The sequence below is a fragment of the Gossypium raimondii genome, chromosome 11 (assembly GCF_025698545.1).
Source record: "Gossypium raimondii isolate GPD5lz chromosome 11, ASM2569854v1, whole genome shotgun sequence".
Lineage (NCBI taxonomy): Eukaryota > Viridiplantae > Streptophyta > Magnoliopsida > Malvales > Malvaceae > Gossypium > Gossypium raimondii.
The window spans coordinates 46,969,889-46,991,184 of record NC_068575.1 but is presented as its reverse complement, the minus strand read 5'-3'; the positions used below and the strand labels follow the sequence as shown (position 1 = coordinate 46,991,184).

Genomic DNA, 21,296 nt, shown 5'->3' with positions numbered 1-21,296 from the left:
ATTGATTCGGGTACTAATTTAGATAGAAAAATTATAGAAATATTATTTTATAACTAAAATAAAGTATATTATTTAAAAATATTTTAATTTTTATTTAAAAAATTAATAAAAATATTTATGTAGTTGAATTTGAATTTTATGTATTTGAATTTTATTATATATAATTTATATGTTTTAATTTTTTAACATAAGGTTTAAAATTACTCATAATTTCAACAATGCGTTTCAATACAACCGACATCAATACTCGAGTCAACCGATAAAAGTAATATATGATTTTTAGTTTTATTAGTATACAAATGTCCTCTTTCAAGTTTATCTTATTTATTTCCTTCGATTCACTCTCAATAATTTGGAGGAAAAATAACAAAATGATAACAATAAAACAACTACCGCTTTGGCGCCAGTGAGCCTCCGCCACTTGCAAGTGGCAACCACAACACTCCCAAATCAGCTTCGCAAAAATTTTCCAGATCCATTTAAAAGAAAAATGCCCCCTTTTCTCCCATAATTGACCCGACACCATCCTACGAAACACCGCCGATGTCCGCTCAATCAGCAGCCACAGCCACCGCCAATGAGAGAGTCAAAACCTTGACCCTAGACTCCACCCAAATCTACCTCACTGCCCTAAACTCCACCACTTCCACGCTTTCTTTTCCCCCTATTCCCTCCTCTTTCCCTCCCTCCAATTTCATCCCCAACACTCGCTTCCTCATCGATTCCTTCCGCCACCCCTTTACAGCCTTCTCCGCCTCTTACTTCCTCTCCCACTTCCACCCCGATCAGTATTCCGGCCTCTCTCCTTCCTGGTCAAAAGGCATCATCTTTTGTTCCCACCTCACTTGCCTCCTCCTCATCGAAACCCTTAAAATCCCACCCCGTTTCGTCTTCGCTTTGCCTCTAAACGACCCCGTTTTAGTAGATGGCTGCGAGGTCATTCTCATCGACGCCAATCATTGCCCTGGTTCAGTACAGTTATTATTCAAAGTTCCCACTAAAAATGGGATCTTTGAAAGGTATGTTCACACAGGCGATTTTCGTTCCTGCAATCCGATGAAGTTGAATAGTTATTTGATTGGATTTGTTGGTTGTGATGCCATTTTTTTAGATACTACATACTGTGATCCGAAATGTATATTTCCTTCTCAAGAAGAATCGATTGATTATGTGGTTAGTGTGGTAGATAGGATAGGTAAGGAGTTTGGGAGAAGGAGGGTTTTGTTTCTTATTGCTACTTATGTTGCTGGGAAAGAGAAGATTTTGGTTGAGGTTGCACGGAGATGTAAGACCAAGATATGTGTTGATGGGAGGAAAATGGAGATTTTGCGTGTTCTGGGGTATGGGGATGGTGAAGTTTTTACTGAAGATGAGAGTGAGAGTGATGTTCACGTTGTTGGTTGGAGTGTATTAGGTGAAACTTGGCCGTACTTTAGGCCGAATTTTGTGATAATGGAAGAGATTATGGTGGAAAAAGGGTATGAGAAGGTTGTCGGATTTGTGCCGACTGGGTGGACTTTTGAAGTCAAGCGGAATAAATTTGCAGTGCAAACTAAGGATACATTTGAGATACATCTAGTCCCTTGTAGTGAGCATTCTAACTATGACGAGCTTAAAGAATATGTGAAGTTTTTGAAACCGAAGAAGGTTATTCCTACAGTTGGCATGGACTTTGAGAAGCTTGAAAGTAAACATGCTGATGAAATGAGAAAGCAATTTGATGGGCTGATTGATGAAATGGACAATAAGGACTTGCTGATGGGTTTTCATCGTGGCAACTGTGAAACTGTAGAAAAAGTTGAAAGGGATGCTAATGAGGAAAGGGTCATGGAGAGAAATAAAAATATGTTTGAAATAAAAACAGTTGAGAGTAATGACATGGATGTTTCTTCGAATGATGTATCTTACGTCCATAAACCTGATTCACAAGATTCAACTATACCAAGCGAGGAGGAAAGAGAGAGAATCATTGAGGAAACCAGGGATTCTTTGCCCAAATGGGTGACCAGAGACCAGATATTAGATCTGGTTAGCAGCTCAAGATGGAATATTGTTGAAGCAGTTTCTAACTTTTATGAGCATGAAATTGAATTCTACGAGCAAGTCTCTGTGTTTAGAACCTTTGAATCTGCATCCCATGCCAGTTCACCAAACAGCCCTATATCACTTTCAAAGTCAGGACCTTTTCGAAGTAGCACTGATGAAAGTGTAAATACTAATTTAAGTCAAGTCAGCAAGTCTCCTAGTCTGAAACTTACACGGTGGAGCAACATATCTCCTAGCAAGAGGAAGAAAAACACTGAGAAGAGGTCAAATAAGAAAGTAAAAAGTAATTCAAAACTGGAATCTAGCGGGTCAAAACAACCCACAATAACTAGCTTCTTCAGTAAACTTTTGCCTGATGACTCTAAAGGTGGCAAGACTGATCGAAAAAATTGAAGAATGCCCTAAAGGTGAAAACATCTTGCCTAGTAATTGGACTAAATCATACATAGAGAAAACAATCAGTTTATTCAGATAATAAATGCCAATGTATTGTCAAGAAACTATGTTGCGTCCTTGCTTGAGAAAACTCAAGGAGATATCGACTAGGCACTGGATATGTATTATAGTAATCCTGAGTTGAAACATGGTGAGAATACAGAGAATATGATGGTCTACAGCAAATTAGCTTAGGTCCAGAGCTGTACTAATGATTGCTTTGTTAGAAAGAGGAAACATGTACCAGAGGAATCAAGATTTATGGTGTTTTCATATTTGCCAGGACAATTATTCGAAACGTTGACAGTTGCATCCTGATAATGTAAACCTATAGAGCAAGCTTGGTATCTGGATGTCGTTTTTCCTATATGCTTAATATTGTCTTGAAATTCTTCTACTTCTAGAGTATTGTAGCATCTATTTAGAAGTTATTTTATCTTTTTGAAATACTTGGCATATTTCTTTGAGCTATACTAGTTTTACTGCATTTTTGGTGTTTCTTTCTTTTAGAGGCCTGTTCATAGAACTTCTCAGCTTCCTTTGTGATACTTTAGAACTTTTGCTGAGATGTCTGTGTAGCATGCTGGAGGCATGGTCAGCCTGTTCCATATGTTCATCTTGCATCGGCTTTTGACCTGGTTAGGGGCTCAAAAGGGCAAGACCAAAGCTGCTTCTATGCTTTGCAATATGTTTAGAAAGTTGGTACAGACTATATCCTTATTATTACATCTCTTGTTGGTGAAATCAAACTTTACACTTGTAACTGATTGCTAACCCTTTATCCCTTCATATTTTCTTTCAACCAGTTTGCTAGACTTGCCCCCCGAGGATGTGCTTCCTGTTGTGTATCTGTGCACCTACAAAGTTGCTCCTGACTATGAAAATATTATTACTCCACAAGTTCTAATTTCCTACAAAGTAATGGATTCGTACTCCACATTTCTGAAAGATAAGTTTTCACTCAGATTGTACTATTGTAGATCACTTACCAAAAAGGTGACAGATTCAAGAGATACAACTGCCAACACAAAAAACAAGGGGCACTCATGCTGTACTAATGATACAGGAATTAAGTAATGGTGGATGCTTGATTACGTCTGCACAAAAAGAAGCATGTGGGGGACGAACCGGTGAAAAGTAAGGGACCTGTCCAATGACATTGGCGATCCTGGTAAGAGCAATTAATTCCTCTCATGGTTTTCTGTTTTCTCCTCGTCCTTCCACAATTTTTTTTGGAGAGCCTTCTGAATACCATATTTTGGTCTAAGGTGTTGTTGCACAAATGTGACTACAAACCCAAACTTTAATTGCTCTTTCACCATACTATTATGAGGACTTATTTTCTGTACTCTGGAAGATAAAGTTGTGAACAACCCAGTATTGATCCTCTTGACAACAAATGATTATAAACTGAAACATTGATGACTGATTTGAATTATTTAGAAATAATTGGTTAATGCTCGGATTTGGTGGTGTAAAAATCAGGAGGAACTTGCTACAATATCGGTTTATTAATAAGAACTGATTTCTAGCTTAACAATTTAGAACCAGAATGTCATTACCACTCTGTTGATGATAAGCAAAGCGTTCTACCTCCAGTGATATCCTCTTGTATACCATGCTACGAAACAACACATTGTTCGAGTAATTATTCATGGGCACTTAAATGCTGGATGGATATGATTATACAAGACTTTGCCGGAGCCTCTATTTCCCTTTTTTTTAATAGAACGGATAAATTTAGACAAACTTTTTATGTATCGATACCCATTCGTAATTTGATACCATTTTAAAATCTAATTACGGTAGCTAAGCAACATGCTTTTGTCAATTTGTTTAGTATTATTTAATCTATGTTATGTGTACTCTATTTGTCTCATTTTTCTCATAAATTATTTATTAGTGTTTGCAAGAAATTCGAATATCTTGTGTTTTGTTAAATCACAAACATTGCCATTCTGTTTATGCAGACTATAGCCAGTATTATTGTTACCAGATTTGGCATTAAAGTGGGTTTCATTAGAGCTTCCAGCCTTGTGTTTGATTCAGCTCGATTACATCCCTGGTCATGATCACATGGTTACGTCCGAATTAGGTTTTTGAACTAAATACTGGGTGCATGCATTTGATGCATATTATCTGCCAGAAAATAAAAAATGCAAGTAGCAAACACACGTCATAACTATGAATGAATGAGCTCAACAAGGCTTTCAAACAATGAAATCAAAAGAGGACTCGGTAAGTTGCCAATGCGTTTAAAAGAAAACAAGAAAAAGCATATGGAAACCCCAAAATTACCATGGGAATATGGTTAGTTGGTTGCATTACATAACTCTCTTCTGCAAAACTAGAAGGAAACTATTTCTTACTTCGCTCTCCCCGTCTATTCTTTTAACAGCTTTCAGTTTTCGTCCTTACGCCCCCTTTTGGCTCCATCTTTTGTAGACTGCTTTTCATCTCTCATTCTCTGCAGTTTATATTACAAATTAGCCTAGGTTCTAACTTAAACACTGAAGAAATACATGAAAACTTAAACTTTTTACCTTCCTTTTTGAACCCTTACCCCTTCGATGGCGTCCTCCTTTATGTTTTGTTTTCTGTTTATCCTAGTACAAGACAATGGAGTAGAACTTATGTTTCTGCATGGATATTCAACTTTCAATCAAACTGAAAAAATCATATTTCAGCCAAATCAACCTGTTCAATAGCCACAACTGGAGAATGCGCTTCTGCAGCAGTCTCCTGATTCTCAATTTCCCCATCACTGTTAAGCATAGTCTTCAGTCTACCTTCCTTTAGTAATTTCTCAGATCGAGCATGCCTCTACAACGATAAAGGAAGTTCTGTTAGATGCATATTGGTTTATGTGAAACCAAACAAGCATGATACTCCTTTAATCCGTTCCGGCAATCAACGGACAAAACTGATGCCCACAGAACCATCAATTTACATACAATCACCACATATAAATGGTGAAAGTGTATAGTGTCACATCAGATTTCTTATCATTTCCTCAATTCAAAGGTCGACAATGACTAAATAAATTTTTTTTTTTTGGTGATAGTCTAAACTTTCCAGGATTGGATTGAACCATACGGTTTCTCAATCGTTGATGTGGTGTGGTTATCCAGTATTTTGCTACAAAGAGAGAACTAGCAAGCCAGATGCCTTACCTTGGAATTAAAGTGAGCCCTAACAGTCTCCTCGTTCAAACAGACAATCCTTGGGCATAACTTGCACTTAAAAACTGACTTGCATTTCAGTATACAGGCTGGGAAATCATCTGGCAGCGGTTCTTTGTTGCATGGGACATCCCACTTTTTTCCCCGAATTTGAGCACCATGTTCAGCATGTAACCTATTGGTGATAAATATTTGTTTATCATCTTCACTTTCATCATTATCATCATCTATAAGACCTGCAAAACCAGGTCATATTAACCACAAAAGTAAAGGGATCTTTTTTAGAATAAACATAACAATGCAGTTCAATATTGCATAATGTCTAAATGAAATCATGACAGCAGAAGGCAATTGTTGTATCAAAGATTTAGTAAATGAGATTGTCATGTGTTCTTTTCCCATTTACAGAGAAAGAATCAAAGTGAACTTATGACAGATTTTAATGGCGTCAATCGAATATGGACTAGAAAGACAACTAAAAGCTGAGATTCATAGCAAATGTGAGACATGGTTTATATTCTGACATGAAATACACAACACTTTTCCCATTTATAGACAAAGAGTCAGCTTATGACGGATTTTAATAGTGTCAATCGAACTTCAGACTAGCCAGATATCAGGAACAAGTTCTAAATAGGAAAAGACGAACCAATATCTAAGATTCTCAGCAAATTTCAGACACGGCTTCTAATGTTTGACATGAACAATGCAACACTTTTTTTTTTCTAAACCATATGCATGCAAAACTCAAGAACCCAAGTTTTATTTCTCATGCAAATGACCAAATTATGAAGGTTCTCAATTCAATCAAGTAAAACTATACCTGCCGAGTCCACACCAACTTCATTCGCTGAGCTATCCTCGCTTTCATATCCTAAAATCAAACAAACATACAAATTGTAAATCAGCAAAATTAGTAATATTCATAAAAGGAAGTTGAAAACAGTATAAACATCATCAGTTTAACGCATACCAGTTTGACAAATCAATATATATAACTCATCACAAAACCCTAAGAAACTAACCGGAAGAAGAGGAGCAAGCTTGATTGTTTTGATTTACTTGAGCAGCAACTTCTTGTTCTGGTTCTGATTCAGATTCTTCCGAGGCTTCCACTTCAAGTTCAGAGTCCGAAGACGATGAAGATGAATCCGACACATTATCTTTGTCCGCATGTTCAAATTTATAAAACCTCCTCTTTATCATTTTTTTTTTACAAAATTTCTGGATATTGTGATAACATAAACAAGGTTAAACGAGAGTGCATAAATCTATATCAAGGGATTAAATTTTTTTCCTATAATGAATCGGCGAATTCGTATTTCAAATATTCGAACCCTTTTCCAATTTTTTGGGCTAAATATCAATACTTTTACTGGTAAATTAGTAAAGCGGGAGAAATCAAACAAAGGATTTTCAATTTACGCTTAAAGCTTTCCAAATCATTCATTTATAAAGATATTTATGGAAGATATTAAAATAAACGGAGTGCATAAATTTCCTGAAAGTCAAAATGAATGGAAAAGCTTACGCAGAGATGGCGACGGCCTCAGGCAGAAATTAGATTATTGAGCGTTGCAGGGTTTTAGGTTAAAGAGGAAGAAAGAGTTTAAACTTGAAGAATTCAAGTGTGAAGTTTGGGCCTTAGATCTGCACCGAATCCCATCTTCTTCAATGACCCATGAAATTAGAGGCGTCTATGGGCTGACCTCGGTTTCTAACTTTTAAATATCTTTCTTTTGTACGAGTCTGTTGGTGGTTGGTGTTACGCTATTAATTTCATTTTTTTTACTTTTTTTTTCAAGGCTTAAGAATAAAAAAAATTAGTAAAAAACTAAAAAAATAATTGTGTCCTTATAAAAAAAAATACTAATTTGAGTCTTCATTGAACTTAAAAGAAATCAATTAATCCCTTTCGTTAATAGAAACTGTCAGTTAAACTTTTAATCTCGTTGATGTAGCGATCAAGAAAATTTTTAAAATATTTTTACAAAAATTAAAAATAATTAAAATATACATGTAGAATGAATTTGAATAAATTATTGTCTAGATTCATTTGATTCTCAGTGTAAAACTAAAAAAACTTAAAAAAATATTTTAAAAAATTCTAAAATATATAATAAATTTAGAATCAGTTATTAAAATTACTTATTTTATTTTGACAATGAAGCTTATTATAAACTTAGGCACCACCTTGATCAAAACCTTACTGTTGGCGTCTTTAATGTACTCGAAAGGGCGAGCACCGAAGTTGATGGGGGAAAGTTTAGGGCTAGACTAAGAGTTCAAAGCTGCAAGAGAGGAAGCTAACAAAACATTGCATGCAAAGCGATCGAGAGGGAGAACAAAGTAAGTTTGGCCAGGCATGAGACAACTCGTCCATGGATATAGTTGGGATAAGGTGACCAATGGAGAAAGAGTCTGCATGGCAAACCATCATGTCGACGAACTCAAACATGACCTCGCCAGCAATATGTTTTTCGTTTAGGGTTCTTGTATTTCCTTCCCTGAAGAAGAAGACATCAGGTTTTGAATTGGTTGGAAACATGGAGCTACTGAATTGCCCATTAATTTATATATGGATATAGATATACAGATGAGGAAATGTGGGAAAAAAGGATATAAAATAAAGACAGAGAGAGAAGGTTAGAGATTGATCATTGTATATATACTAAAAGAGAAAGCAGACAAGAGGAACGGATTTGTAGTTTATGTCAGAAAAGAAAGGTGAAGAATTGACTTGGAGAAAGTCCTCTCCGAGTCCATTTTTATTTTGTTGCAGTTAGAACTCATCTTGGCCGGACAACCGTCGAAGCTTGACATGTGATACGGTTTTGATAAAAATATAAATCCAAAAATTGAGCTTTGGACAAAAAGTAAAAAAATATCTGTTTAAACAGGTAAAGCCTTGGATAAGAATTTTTAGTTTGGGCTTGGTCAAAATTTGCTTAAGGTTTTTTTTTTTTTTGGTTGTTTTGCTGTCATTTTGTTTTGTTGTTATTTTATTGTCATTTTACTATTATATTACTATTATTTTAGAGAAATTTGCTTGTTAAATTCCAACTATCTCACTATTTTAATGTTTTTAGTTTAATTTTGTTTTTATATAAAAAATTTAATACAAGTAGGTTAGGTCAAACTCGGATTTAGTATTTTTAAATGGGCTTAAGCCTAAAACACGGTTAAAAATTTTATATTGTCCATAAATATTTAATAAAAATATTTACGGGCTCGGTTTATAGAAATGAGGTCCCGAAACCACATTTTCTAAAACCACTTGTCTTTAGAGATAACCACTTGGACTTAACTAATCATTCAAATAATAAAAATTATCAAGTAAAAATTTATTATAATTATATATCTAACTCGTAAATATTAAATAATAATGTTTATGGACTCACTTGTTGAATTTGTGATCTCGAAACCACTTGAAAACGGGCTGTTACAATATATAGATACTGTACGTGGTTTCCAACCCATGCTTTGGGTTGGGTTTTTTTTTTTAGTTAAATCTATGGAGTAAAAAAAATTTAAAGGTTATAATATATTTTAAGTTTCTAAACTTTTTGTATATTTGGAATATAGTCCCCATACTTCTACTTTTAGGAATTTAGTCCTTTTGCTTTTCAAATTTAAAATTCAAGTTCAATTGTTAACATCGTTAAAGTTTGTCGATTACATTTGTTAGTGTGAGATTCTGAAACTAAAAAAAAAAAAATTCTCTTGGTAGACATATAAATGACAAAAATGATATTGTAATGGACTCGAATTGAACAAATCTTAATATTCACATTAGCATTTTAATTAGAATAAAGTACTTAGATTTACTAATGATATTATAAAATTGAGATATCAAATTATATTAAAATCTCAAATTTAAGCATATTATAGGAACTAAAATTGAAATTTGGTCATTGATCTAAAATCTTAAAAAGAAGAGGGATCAAAATTAAAATTTTTCTATTATCCTATAATGTAAACAAGGTGGATATATGTCCCATAGAAAGGCCTTAAGGTATGTAAAAGTACCATGGAGACCGTTATACTAGAAGTGGATTACGTTTTGTCTTCTTTACACAAAAATGGAAAAATTAACTTTGTATGTTATATCAAAGAGTAATTTGATTCTTTCGTTAAAATTCCATCTATTTTTACCATTAAGTAATTATATGAATGATGGAGCAAGTAGACAGTGACACATGACATGTCACATGTACATCAACAAATATTTAAGAAAATAAAAATCCTAATAAATAAATAAAAAATAATAATTATTTAAAACCACATCCAAAATAACATGGACAAAGCCTAGAGAGCCATTTATCCAAGGAATATGTGCTTTTTCAAATAATTATAAAATATTAAAAAATTATTAAGAATTATAAAATTTAAAATTAATCTTAATTTAAAATTAATAACCAAAATTAAAATAACTCAAACCAAACCATAAATTTGTAACTTTCCTTTTGTCAATGAAGAGTAATTATATTTCGTGTCATTGACCATATTCCCTTATCCAAATCTGTAACATTTGTTCTCATATTGATCCACTTAACAATACACAATATGCGAGGCAAACAATTCCTTCCATTAAATTTTACATGATTTTTCCACTTATTTGTTATTTTAATTTTAATATTTATAGTAATTCATCATAACAATTATTAAACCTTTAAATAAGTTGTAATTTTAAATGTTTTTATTAAATTTTAATAATTTCAATAATTTTAATATTTTTATAATTATTTAAAAGCTTCCATTGAAGATAAATTTTCCATGATGATGAACCTAGACAACTTTTTTTTCAAATGATTATTAAAATTTTATTTAACTTTTAGGTTCTCATTTATTTTTAAAATATTTAATGACCTGATAAAATGCTAGTAAGGATTAATTTATTCATATTTTCAATTAGGAGGTTAAACACAATCAAATTCTTAATACTGAGATATTTCGAGCGTAGTTTCAGTATGTAGCAGCCATTGATTACATTTTGCAATAAATTATTTAATATGAAACAACGATCATGACAGTATCTCTTACGTCTACCACACCACCATAAAAATACAATCCGATATAAAACGTCTTTGCAAGACCAATTTCTATAATATTTTTATGTTTATTTTATAATCCAAAAATATATTTTCTTTTTCTGTATTTGAAGTTTACAGTTACCCTTTCAAATTACATCGTTGTTCTATCTTTAGAAGTTTAATGTATTTTACCATTACATCTAACACTTATTACAATAATATACATCTGCTATGATATAACTAAAACAAAAAAGAAATATACTTTTAAAAAGTTATTTAATTATTGATAAATAGATTAATATTTATAAATGTTTTAACCTGTAAACAATTTATAGAAGTATTTTGTTTTCAATTAATGCATATACATTACCCTTAATTAATGTAAAAGGTAATTGCAAACGATGTTCATATGCCCTTTTCCCTTGGTGTATTTAAAGACTGATATGATAGATTAAAGAAAAAAACTTGCATGACTTAAATAACAAATGCTACAACTGGAGTTCATTAGCTTATGCACCAAGATTTACAATAATTATGCACCACCAGGTCTCTGGTAGTAGGAAAACCGATCAGAACGCCCCAGGCGGAGGTCCATCTTGATCTGCCGCGAAATGCATGAGAACTGACTTGGAACCAGGAGAAACCCTAATGACTGTGGGCTATCAACTCGTTTCGGAGTGCTCTTTGTGAGGGACTGTAATCTAAGATTACTTACATCAGATGGAGCTTTCACAGTTAGTTCATAGAAGAAACCTCTCTCCGTTGAGGGCCCAATCCGGCTCAAAGTAACTACATTCCCCAAATTCTCAACCTTGTTGTGAAGAATGAACAAAGAACCATCTGTCTCCTCTCGAAGAATAAGGAACTTCTCAGAAACTCCTAAGGTAATGGGTGCTAGACGATCATAAAGGAAACGTGTTGCAGAATACTTGTGTACATTGCCAAAGTGTGCACTTAACTCCTCTGATGAACCCTCAAAGTCGCAATCAGGAAGGGGGCATGAACATGGAGCGAAAAGGCATGCCTTTCCATGTTTCTGCTTCATGCTATAACTGAATGCTTCTTTGCACCCGTACTTTGTGTTTTGGCATGTCACTTTGACAGATTCCAACACCTTCTCAATCGCCCTGCAGCGACTATAGCCGATTGGAGTCATACAGGATGGACATCTATTCCTCATTTTGATGCAACAGGTAGAGCAAGCTATATGCCCATTCTCACACTGAATTGCCAATCACAGACATACAGATTTATCAGGATGCATTTAATATATGAAAGAATGAATAATATCATTACAAAAATATGGGACTTATTTGATATTTCAATTCTATTAATTTCATGTGTGCTGTCAATGATATCCTTTGATCAGACAATGCCAAATCCACACACCAAAACAACCTCAAGTTCAAAAGGATAAAAGAAGTACAAATTTTTCATACTAAACCACGACAGATCTTTTGTTGGGCATCAAAGATTGGCCATTCAAGGGATCCCCACAAGAAGCTAAGTATTATGCATTATAAAAGTCGTGGTTTTTTATTTATATTCACAAATTCCAGAGTGAACTGGTACATGGCGACAAGTAAAAGAGGTCTTGAAGTTTATACGTACATGTCCAAGTATGAACAGCACATTAAAACTCACAAATAGCTTCCCCATCTATGTTACTAGGACTCGTGTGAGTGTCAAATACAAGTATCTGTTCAATTTCTTAGTTTTTCCATATATATGGAGAGTCCTCAGAGGGTCATATCCCCATACCTATATCCAAAAACGTGGGTGCTTCAATAAACCAAAAGAGTCAAAACAACATAGTTCCCCATCACCTTAAGAGGATAGAATCTCAAAGGGGTCATCCTTCCTCTTTCTACTACTTGTTCAAATATTGGCAACACTTCTAGGAAAACACTCTTGCAGGAGCCAGAATGCGTTAATTACACGGTTAAAGAGAAATAGGAATGACCTATTCTTCCATTATTGCTTATACCTAGAGATGCAACCAAGATCACACCATTTGAAAAAGGTTACCAGCCTACTAAATATCACTATAATGCTCTAACTCTTCATTTTATTTTTCTTTAGGTACTTGTGTCTGACATGTATTTAAAAAGAGTATAGGGATATGACCCACCAAGAACCCTTCACTTACATAGAAAACCTACAATGCATTTCGAAACGGTTATTTCCCCTTACAAATTCAAATAGCGAACAAGAAATATGCAAATTCTACATAATTCTCATGATTATATCTATAAATTTACAAATCATCCTCAGCCATTGAAACTAACAATCACTTGTATGCTTTTTCATCAGCCATATCCTTCCCTTCAGCAGTCCATTAAATAAGAACAGACCATAAACGTCAAGCCTAGTATGCATTTATAGAATTGAAGCAGAAATTACAATGCAGCAATTCTCAGAATAACGATTTCACTTATTCCCCCCCCGGGGACAAACTCTTATGGGGAACAAGAAATATGCAAAATGAACATCATTCTCATTATTATATCTATTAACTGAAATACTATCCTCTGTCACTAAAGCTAACAATCACTTAATGCCTCTTCAGCAACCATATAGTTCCTTTCAGCAGTCTATTAAATAAGAACAGACCATAAACTTCGATTCTAGTATCCATTTCTAGAATTTAAGCAGATTTGCTAAATCAAAGAACCTTAACTTCATAAAAGAAGGAACAAATCAACAATACCAACTAATAAATCGAAGTTCAATTCTAAGTAAGTTCTATCCAATCACAGTCCTCAAATCAATCTTCAAAGTTTTGCATCAATATCTAGTGCTAATGGAGATATCTAAGAGAGGACAAGTTTAAAAGAAAAACACAACGAAAAATGATTTAGAACATCTATTTGAAACCAAAACCAAGAAATTAAACAAATTTACAAGCATTTCAGCTTTTCACCTACAAGGAAAAGAACCACAGGTGCAAATTAAAGGGAAAAAACTGAAAAAAAAAATTTGATGCAAAAATCTGAAGCCTTTTAACCCAAAAATTAAAACCCACTCCAGAAATCCAATCTTTTCAGCGTAAAAGAAAGAAATAGAACGAAAATTGAACGTTTTTTCACCAAATAAAAAGAAAACCATATCCATCACCTGATAACCGATTATTAAACACCAACCTGAAAAACAGGGATAGTCAAGGCCTCATAACAGATAGAACAATCAAGAACTTCAGGGTCAGTTAACGTGATAGAAATGGATCCATCTCGAGAAGCCTGAGGGCTCATTGCTCCTTGCTCAGCTCCACTTTCCTCCAATTCTTCTTCTCCTTCAGATTCTTCGGAAGCTTCTTCTTCTCCTTCGGATGCTTCTTCGCCTTCAGATTCTTCGTCTTCTTCCTCTTGCTCGGATTCTTCTTGACCAGAGCCTTCGATATCAAGAACACGCTCCGCCCTTTGACGCTTAGGGACTCGATTGCTTGGCCCTTCTCCGTCTTCGTCGATCCCCACAGAGAACTTTGCCATTCTCTTTTATTTTTTTCTCTTTCGCCCTGTACTTTCTTTTTATTTTACGCTTATTAGTCTTTTCCCCTTTATTTTATTTTATTTTATTAACTTGAATATTTTTTTGAATAAAATTCGAATACACCTAAAAATTGTTAAGATTTCCATTTGAATTATTATTTTGGAGTTTTAAACTTCATTACACCATAATTAAATGTTTTATTAATTAGGTTTATTAAATTTTGTAACCATTTTATTGAAATATTAACTTTCAATAAGAATTAATTATATTATTTACGAATTTTAAAATTTTCAGAAAATTTATATTTTACATTTAGATACCTTTTAATTAATTAATTAATTTTTAAAATAATTGATAAACTTTCTTATGTTTTATTACCCATCTAAATGACAATGAAATTAGAACAGTACTTCCTCAAACTAGAGAGTCTTTTAAGATAATTTATTAGAATATTTTTGTTAATATTCATTCTAAATTTTGTAGAATTATTTTAATTTTTGTAACATAAATTATCAGAATATTCTCTATGCACCATATAAGTGCATTACAAAGTTAAGTATACTATCCGGGTGTAGCTAGGGCTCGCAGGGGCTCACCGCTTAAAATAAAAAAAAATTTTCATTTACCTTTTTCAAAATTTTCAAAATTTTTAAAATTATATTTTAACCTCTTAAAAATAATAAAAATAATAATTTAATTTTTAAAAAATTATAAAAATATAACTTATTAAAATAATAAAATTAGATAAAAATTATAGTTTAATTCCCACATCTAAAAATATTTTTCCTTTCAATTAGAAGAGATTCACGAAAAAGCCAATTGCAAAAAATGGGCTAAGAAAAAGTCAAGGGCTAAAGCCGACCAATATCAAGATTCCGAAGCCTCTAGCTAGTAGCCACATCATGCCATTGCCTTGATAGAGAGGAAGAGGAAAGAGCACCCATAGAAAATCAAGTGCAAAGTCGACGTAATTGACCAACGGCATGCATAGCCTCCTACATGCACGCCTCTGTCGGAGGCTATGCCACTACGAAACCCCCCAAAAGAGGACGTCAAAACCTCCAAAAAGATCAGCTAAACTCCAGCGGAAGCAAGAACCAAAACCAATATAACGACTATGATAGTCATCAAAGAACATATTCCGATGCGATCACTTCAGCCACTGTCAAGAAATCAATCGGCAATAACTCAAGAGGACGCCGACGTCATATCCTCATGAACGCAGGAGGTCTTCGCTAAAAGGAGAAGCCAAAGAAAAATCTAGCAAACCCAAAAGCCTTGTCAAAGACCAAAGGGCTAACAACAAAGCCATGGTATGAACCATGGAGCAACAAGACCCATACTTCCTCTCATTCTGGCCTAAGGTTGAATAATGAGAAAGAGAGATCTTGAGGCTATTATACCGAAAGCATAATAAAAATATGAGAAGAAAATAAAATAAAAAGATAAGTGGAAAAGAGAGTGCCACTGGCATGAGAAGTAGGGGTGAGCATTCGATCGAATTGAATCGAAAATTTTCGAGTTAATCGAGTTTTCGAATCTCATTTTATCATTCTAACTTTGTTTGAAGTTTTCTCGAATCGAGTCCAGTGAGATGGAATTCGAATCAAATCGAATCGAACATATGTGTTCGAGTTAAATTTTAAAAAATAATTTTAGGTCCTTGTAACCATTGTCACCCATCGTAATAAAATTTGTCCACCTTAATCAAATTTTTTATTAACTTTCATCACTTCATAATTTATTTATTAATTTTTTATATACTGGTTAGCTTCTTTGCTTGCTTAGTTGTTTCAATTATCTTCAGATTCTTGTCACTATGTATTTTAGAATTAAAAATATATTAAATGTAAAAATATGATTTTTTAATAAAAGTTATTTTAAAAATAAAATGTGAAATTGATAACAATAAAAAATTTTAACACGAATATTTTATGGCATAATTAATAATTCAATTTTAATATAAATATTCAATATGACTAAACAATTCAATAATATAAATAATATAAAATGTGAAATTTAATTTAACAATATAAATAGTAGATATAAATAAAATTAGTACTATTTATGTTTAGTGATTTTTTTTGGATATTTTGATTTTTTATTTGGGAGTAAAGGGTGAGAAGTAAAAGTTTAGGGGAAAAATAAAAAAGTTTTGGGGAATAAAAGTTTGAGGGAAAGTAAATAGGGGGAGTAAAATTTTGTAGGGAAAATATTAAAAAAAATTGGAGGGGGCAGGGTTTGGGATAGATGAGAGGTGAGATGGAAAGGGAATAAAAGTTTTAGGGGAAAAGTGAGAGGGAGTAAAAAATTTGGGGGAAAATAAAAGGTTTTAAGGGTTTTGGGGAGTAAAATTTTGAGAAAAAATAAATGGGAGAGTAAAATTTTGATGGGAAATGGATTTTGGGTAGATTGGGGGGTTGGGAGGGGAGGGGAGGGGAGTAAAAGTTTTGGGGGGAAAGTGGGAAGGAGTAAAAGTTTTGAGGGAAAAGTAAAAAAGTTTGGGAGTTTGTGGTAAAAATGTAAAATATTATAGTTTGATATTCGAATTATTCGAGTTATTCGAATTCGAAAACTCAACTCGATTCGAACTCGAAATTCGAAAAAAATTCGAGTTGATTCGAATAACTTGAATAACTCGATTCGTTTAACTCGAAATTCAAATTTTTTTTCGATTTTTTCGAGTCGAATCGAGTTTTGCTCACCCCTAATGAGAAGGATGAGTGACGGCTCACAAAGAAATCCAAAAGTTAAAACTTGGCTTTTTTCAGATATAACCCAAATAAATTAATTATTTATAAATATAATTGCCTTTTAAAATTTAATGAAAATGAACCTTTTGAACAGGGATCTCAGTGTCGCTGTTGCCATTGGCGGCACCACCCTTCATAATGGGCTAATTATTAGCTGGTTTTATTAAAACATTTTGAGTATTGTTGTTGCTATTAACGACGCCAGGCTGAAGTGTAATTATATAAAACATTTAGGGACCTGATAAACCAATTATCCTTTTAGATTGGATGAAAAGAGGGGCCGCAACATGCACCAATTAAATCAAATTTATCCCCTTTTAAAATTAAATTTAAATACTCCTTAAAAATATAAGATTAACAAAAATAAATCATTTTCAATTTGTATTATTTTTTAAAAAATAATAAACTTAAAAAACTATATAAAATTCTTATTTAAATTCCCAAATATATCCCTCAAAACTTGAAAAGTATTTGGAAACCGATCTCAATTTCATCTTTCTAGAGCTCTCTATTATCTATAATTATAGAAATTTTATACCAATTTTGAAATATTTATACTTTAGTCTCTATGTTCAAAAACTAATAATTCAACTTTACAAACTAGTTCTTTTCATTTCTAAACTTGAAATTTAATAAATTAACACCAAAAACTTCAAGCATTCGTCAATAATAAATTTTAACGATTTTAACAATTTTAAAAATCAAACACAAATTAATTAAATCGAGATTCTATTACGTCAAAATATAAAATTTACGAAAAACTAACCAAATTAAGCTTACGAAGCGGAACCTTTAAAGTTTCTTCATTTCTTTTGATAGTTTCGGTGGAGAATAAAGAAAATTACATGGATGACAACATTTCCATTTTATGTTTTATACATATATTATTAGTTTAATTAAAAATATAATATTATTCTATCCATTCATTAACAAACCGTCCACTAATATGCTAAAGTGGACTAATTGCCACCTTAATCTTTAGTTTAATTACTATTTTAGTCCTTTCGCAATTAAAATTTTTAGTGATTAACTTTTACTATTTTATAATTTAGTCCTTGTACATTAATTAGTCACTAATTCGCAAAATTACTTATCCAAAATTTAATTCACTTGTATAATAACTCTATAAATATTTAATAAAAATATTTACGAGCTCGGTTTACTAAAACAATGTCCTGATACGTCATTTTTTGACATCACTAACTTTAGGATCGTTATACTTGTACCTTAGTTAACTATCCATTCAATAAATTTACTAGACCAAAATTCAATATAATACCATAAAAGACTCATAAATATTAAATAATAATATTTACGGACCTGGTTATCAAAAAATAAAGTTTCGAAACTACCGTTCCCAGTACCAGTGAAAAATAGGTTGTTACACAACCTACCTTATAGCCAAATCACATTTATATAATTCTATTAACCTAACTCGAATTTTCAAGACGGACATTTGGATTAGTCAATTTGCATCTCAAACTAGCACCGCATTGCATCATCAGATAAATCGAAGGAAATATACTGACACACATAGTGCATCATCAGATAAACCAAAGTAGTTATACCGCGCATAGTGCATCATCGGATAAACCGAAAGATGAATACTGACACACATAATGCATCATCGAATAAACCGAAGGATGAATACTGACACACTATACTGACACACATAGTGCATCATCGGATAAATCGAAGCAGTTATACTGACACACATCATTGGATAAACCAAAGTATAGACTGTTACATTTAATAGAGCAACCAATTTCCAATTTCATCACATAGTTCAATTCAATATCAATTCATCATATAATATAACATAATTCAGCTCAATTTCATACCAATTTCCTATATCAGTTAAGTCATACAACTTTTTATTCTATTCAATTTAGTTTATGTCTCAATATTCAATATCAACCATAGCATTTCAACTCAGTAATCATTAATAACTCACCTCAATACTATTTAATGCAATATGTCATGAATATGCAATAAATAGATTAGTCTCGAGTTATAGATATGCAAACCGAAAGCTCACGTCACTTGTCGTCGACTCTTGTTTTTCCTTCCTCTATTGATGGTCTTACATCGTCTTTAGCTAAGAATAATAGTTTAATAATAATACAGTATCAAATTCCAAGAAAATCATAATTAAATACTAAATCTCACACATTTTTACAAATTATTCAATTTAATCCCTAAAATTGAAACAAACATAACTTCCAATTCAGAGCCTCGAATTAAAATTCAATTTCACCAAAACTCATTAGGGATTTTCAAATATTCAGAGCCTCTATTGTCTATCCCTACCGACAATTCTTGATAATTTTTTATTTTATTCAATTTGGTCCCTAATATACAAAATTAACCATTAAGGCTTACAATTTAGTCATTTTCACATATTAAGCTTAATTTCTAACAATTTGATACCTAAATCATTCAATACTCAACAATGAAAACTTTTAAAAACTTTAATAGTTTTGCAAACTGGTACACAAGCTAACTAAATCAAGCTCCCATGACCTCAAAAATATAAACATTATAAGAAAATGACTTAATTGAACACACCTATGGAAGGGCTGAATATTAAAAGCATCAAGGGTTTTCTTTCTTTCAAACTTTCGACCAAGTGAAGAAGATGAAGAAAATATATCATCTTTTTCTTTATTTTCTCTTATATAGTATAATTAAATATTAATTAATACAAATTGGGAATCACCATTTGGGATATTTGGTTAATTGTAATTTAAGTCCTTAAATATTTGGCTAATTAAAACTTATAAAATAAGACTTTTTACAATTTAGTCATTCTACCTTAATTAAGTAATTAATAGACAGAAGTGAATGATCAAACTTTAATATTCTTTTATACTAACTCTGTAAATATTTTAATTTAATATTTACGGACTTAATTTATGGAGACGGGATCCCGAAACTGTATTTTCTGACACCACTGACTTTCGTGTCGTTATAGAATGTGGATTATGTTGGGCCAATCCTCTCCTCTCGCTTTCTTATATCGTCTTTCTAGATGTGGGTATCTTTCAATCCTCAGCATTTTCAAAGTCGTGAGGCTCTGTACCCCTCGAGACAACACATCAAATTAAGACAATGCTTAATCTCCAATTTTGAAAGTAAGGTTAGGTGTTGTATCTCATTTGGGAGAGAAATTACTCTACCACAATTCCAAATACTCAGAGATCGAAGAGAAGAGAGATGTTGGATACTTTCTGGCAATGAAGTTAACTTTGGACATTCATTGATAAGCAAGTCTTAAAGTGAAGTTAGATATCGCGACCCCTAAAATAAAGAGATTAATTTCTTAAAATTTTGAATTCTTAACAAAGATGAGGAATGTAAGCCTTGCAACCCATTTACTGGTAAAAGGCTGTCACATTGACTTAAACCCAAAGTTTCTAAAGAGTTGAGGTCTTGTAGTCTTGCTTCCAACATTGGAAACACAAATGTATAAGGGTGGATAGATTATTTGGCAGATTACATGAAGACTTTAGAGTAGCTGACACAATTGTCAAGCTGTCAAGGTGTTTCTGATTCTACAATAGTCCATCTAGTAAATCTATCAATTCATAGAGTTCTCAAATCTCGAGATATGTAAGAATAATGGTAGTCATCATCAATTATTTGAGTAAAGTAACATTAATTCCTCCAATTTCTAGCTTTTTCAGAGATTAAAAAATTGGCATCTTAATCAACTAGGACTACCATAGATAGTTAATGAACTTAAGAGAGGAAAATGTTCTCCACCATTCACTGTTGTCCATTCCTCCAAACATGGTGCCCCACGTATTTTGAAAACCTCGAGTGATGGAAAAGAACTTCCCATATCTCCATAGAAGCTGCTGCCAATATGCTTCAAAACATCCATTCTCCTAATAGTAAGCACCTTAAGAAAGCATAATCTCCCTAGACGTGGAAGTTGATCGCATCTTTGACAACATTCTAGTGAGATTTCAACAAGGTTTGGTAGAAGCAGATCCATCATCTAAGACGAGAACCTAAAACATTGGTAATCATCTAGGTGTAACTTCTTTAAGCTAGAATGAGGTTGGAGAACATCAAGAATCTCTTCATCATTCCCATGTTGACAATGAGGTTTTTCATCTCTTTACTCGGCAATATAAGCTTAATGATATTAAATTTTGCTTCTTTATCAAATTGGAATTTTTAGCTTCGATTGAACTCTTCACATTCCCAAGTCCTACGATGCTCAATTCCCCCTCTAGGGCCAACTCTTTCAACTCATCAATGCCACAACCATTGTCCTTTCCCACAACGAACTTGCTAAGATTACGCAGGTAAGACAATTGTCCCAATCCAACAGGCATAGATGCCTGTGC

General features: G+C 32.8%; 3 protein-coding genes across 4 annotated transcripts; 1 reads left to right on the top strand and 2 right to left on the bottom strand.

The window, feature by feature from the left end:
• Positions 1-355: 355 nt before the first annotated feature.
• LOC105803544 (DNA ligase 6-like) lies at positions 356-3,938 on the top strand. Its single transcript, XM_052623924.1, has 2 exons — positions 356-3,183; positions 3,288-3,938. Exon 1 carries the CDS (start codon positions 544-546, stop codon positions 2,437-2,439), a length of 1,896 nt encoding a protein of 631 aa, XP_052479884.1. The 5' UTR covers positions 356-543; the 3' UTR covers positions 2,440-3,183; positions 3,288-3,938.
• Positions 3,939-4,660: 722 nt separating this feature from the next.
• On the bottom strand, positions 4,661-7,361 carry LOC105803548 (hypothetical protein). Of its 2 annotated transcripts, none has more exons than XM_012635788.2 (7): positions 7,195-7,361; positions 6,689-6,887; positions 6,487-6,537; positions 5,655-5,899; positions 5,179-5,304; positions 5,025-5,087; positions 4,661-4,948 (listed from the first exon to the last, which is right to left on the bottom strand). In XM_012635788.2, the coding sequence occupies exons 2-7, from the start codon at positions 6,867-6,869 to the stop codon at positions 4,883-4,885; spliced, it is 732 nt and encodes a 243-aa protein (XP_012491242.1). In that variant the 5' UTR covers positions 6,870-6,887; positions 7,195-7,361; the 3' UTR covers positions 4,661-4,882. The 2 variants fall into 2 exon arrangements, with proteins under 2 accessions (XP_012491242.1, XP_012491245.1); XM_012635791.2 differs by having other exon boundaries at positions 5,045-5,087.
• Positions 7,362-11,147: 3,786 nt separating this feature from the next.
• Positions 11,148-14,235, bottom strand: LOC105803547 (E3 ubiquitin-protein ligase SINA-like 10). Its single transcript, XM_012635787.2, has 2 exons — positions 13,840-14,235; positions 11,148-11,918 (listed from the first exon to the last, which is right to left on the bottom strand). Exons 1-2 carry the CDS (start codon positions 14,182-14,184, stop codon positions 11,229-11,231), a joined length of 1,035 nt encoding a protein of 344 aa, XP_012491241.1. The 5' UTR covers positions 14,185-14,235; the 3' UTR covers positions 11,148-11,228.
• Between the last annotated feature and the right edge of the window lie 7,061 nt (positions 14,236-21,296).

Bases quoted from the DNA above. Each gene is read 5' to 3' on its own strand.
- LOC105803544 (XM_052623924.1), top strand. From the start codon at position 544: ATGTCCGCTCAATCAGCAGCCACAGCCACCGCCAATGAGAGAGTCAAA.
- LOC105803548 (XM_012635788.2), bottom strand. From the start codon at position 6,869: ATGATAAAGAGGAGGTTTTATAAATTTGAACATGCGGACAAAGATAAT. The intron at 6,538-6,688 runs GTTAGTTTCTTA...GTTTGATTTTAG, and splicing joins AGCTTGCTCCTCTTCTTCCG to GATATGAAAGCGAGGATAGC. The intron at 5,088-5,178 runs GTTGATTTGGCT...GTCTTGTACTAG, and splicing joins CAGTTGTGGCTATTGAACAG to GATAAACAGAAAACAAAACA.
- LOC105803547 (XM_012635787.2), bottom strand. From the start codon at position 14,184: ATGGCAAAGTTCTCTGTGGGGATCGACGAAGACGGAGAAGGGCCAAGC. The intron at 11,919-13,839 runs GTTGGTGTTTAA...TTGGCAATTCAG, and splicing joins TGACTATCCCTGTTTTTCAG to TGTGAGAATGGGCATATAGC.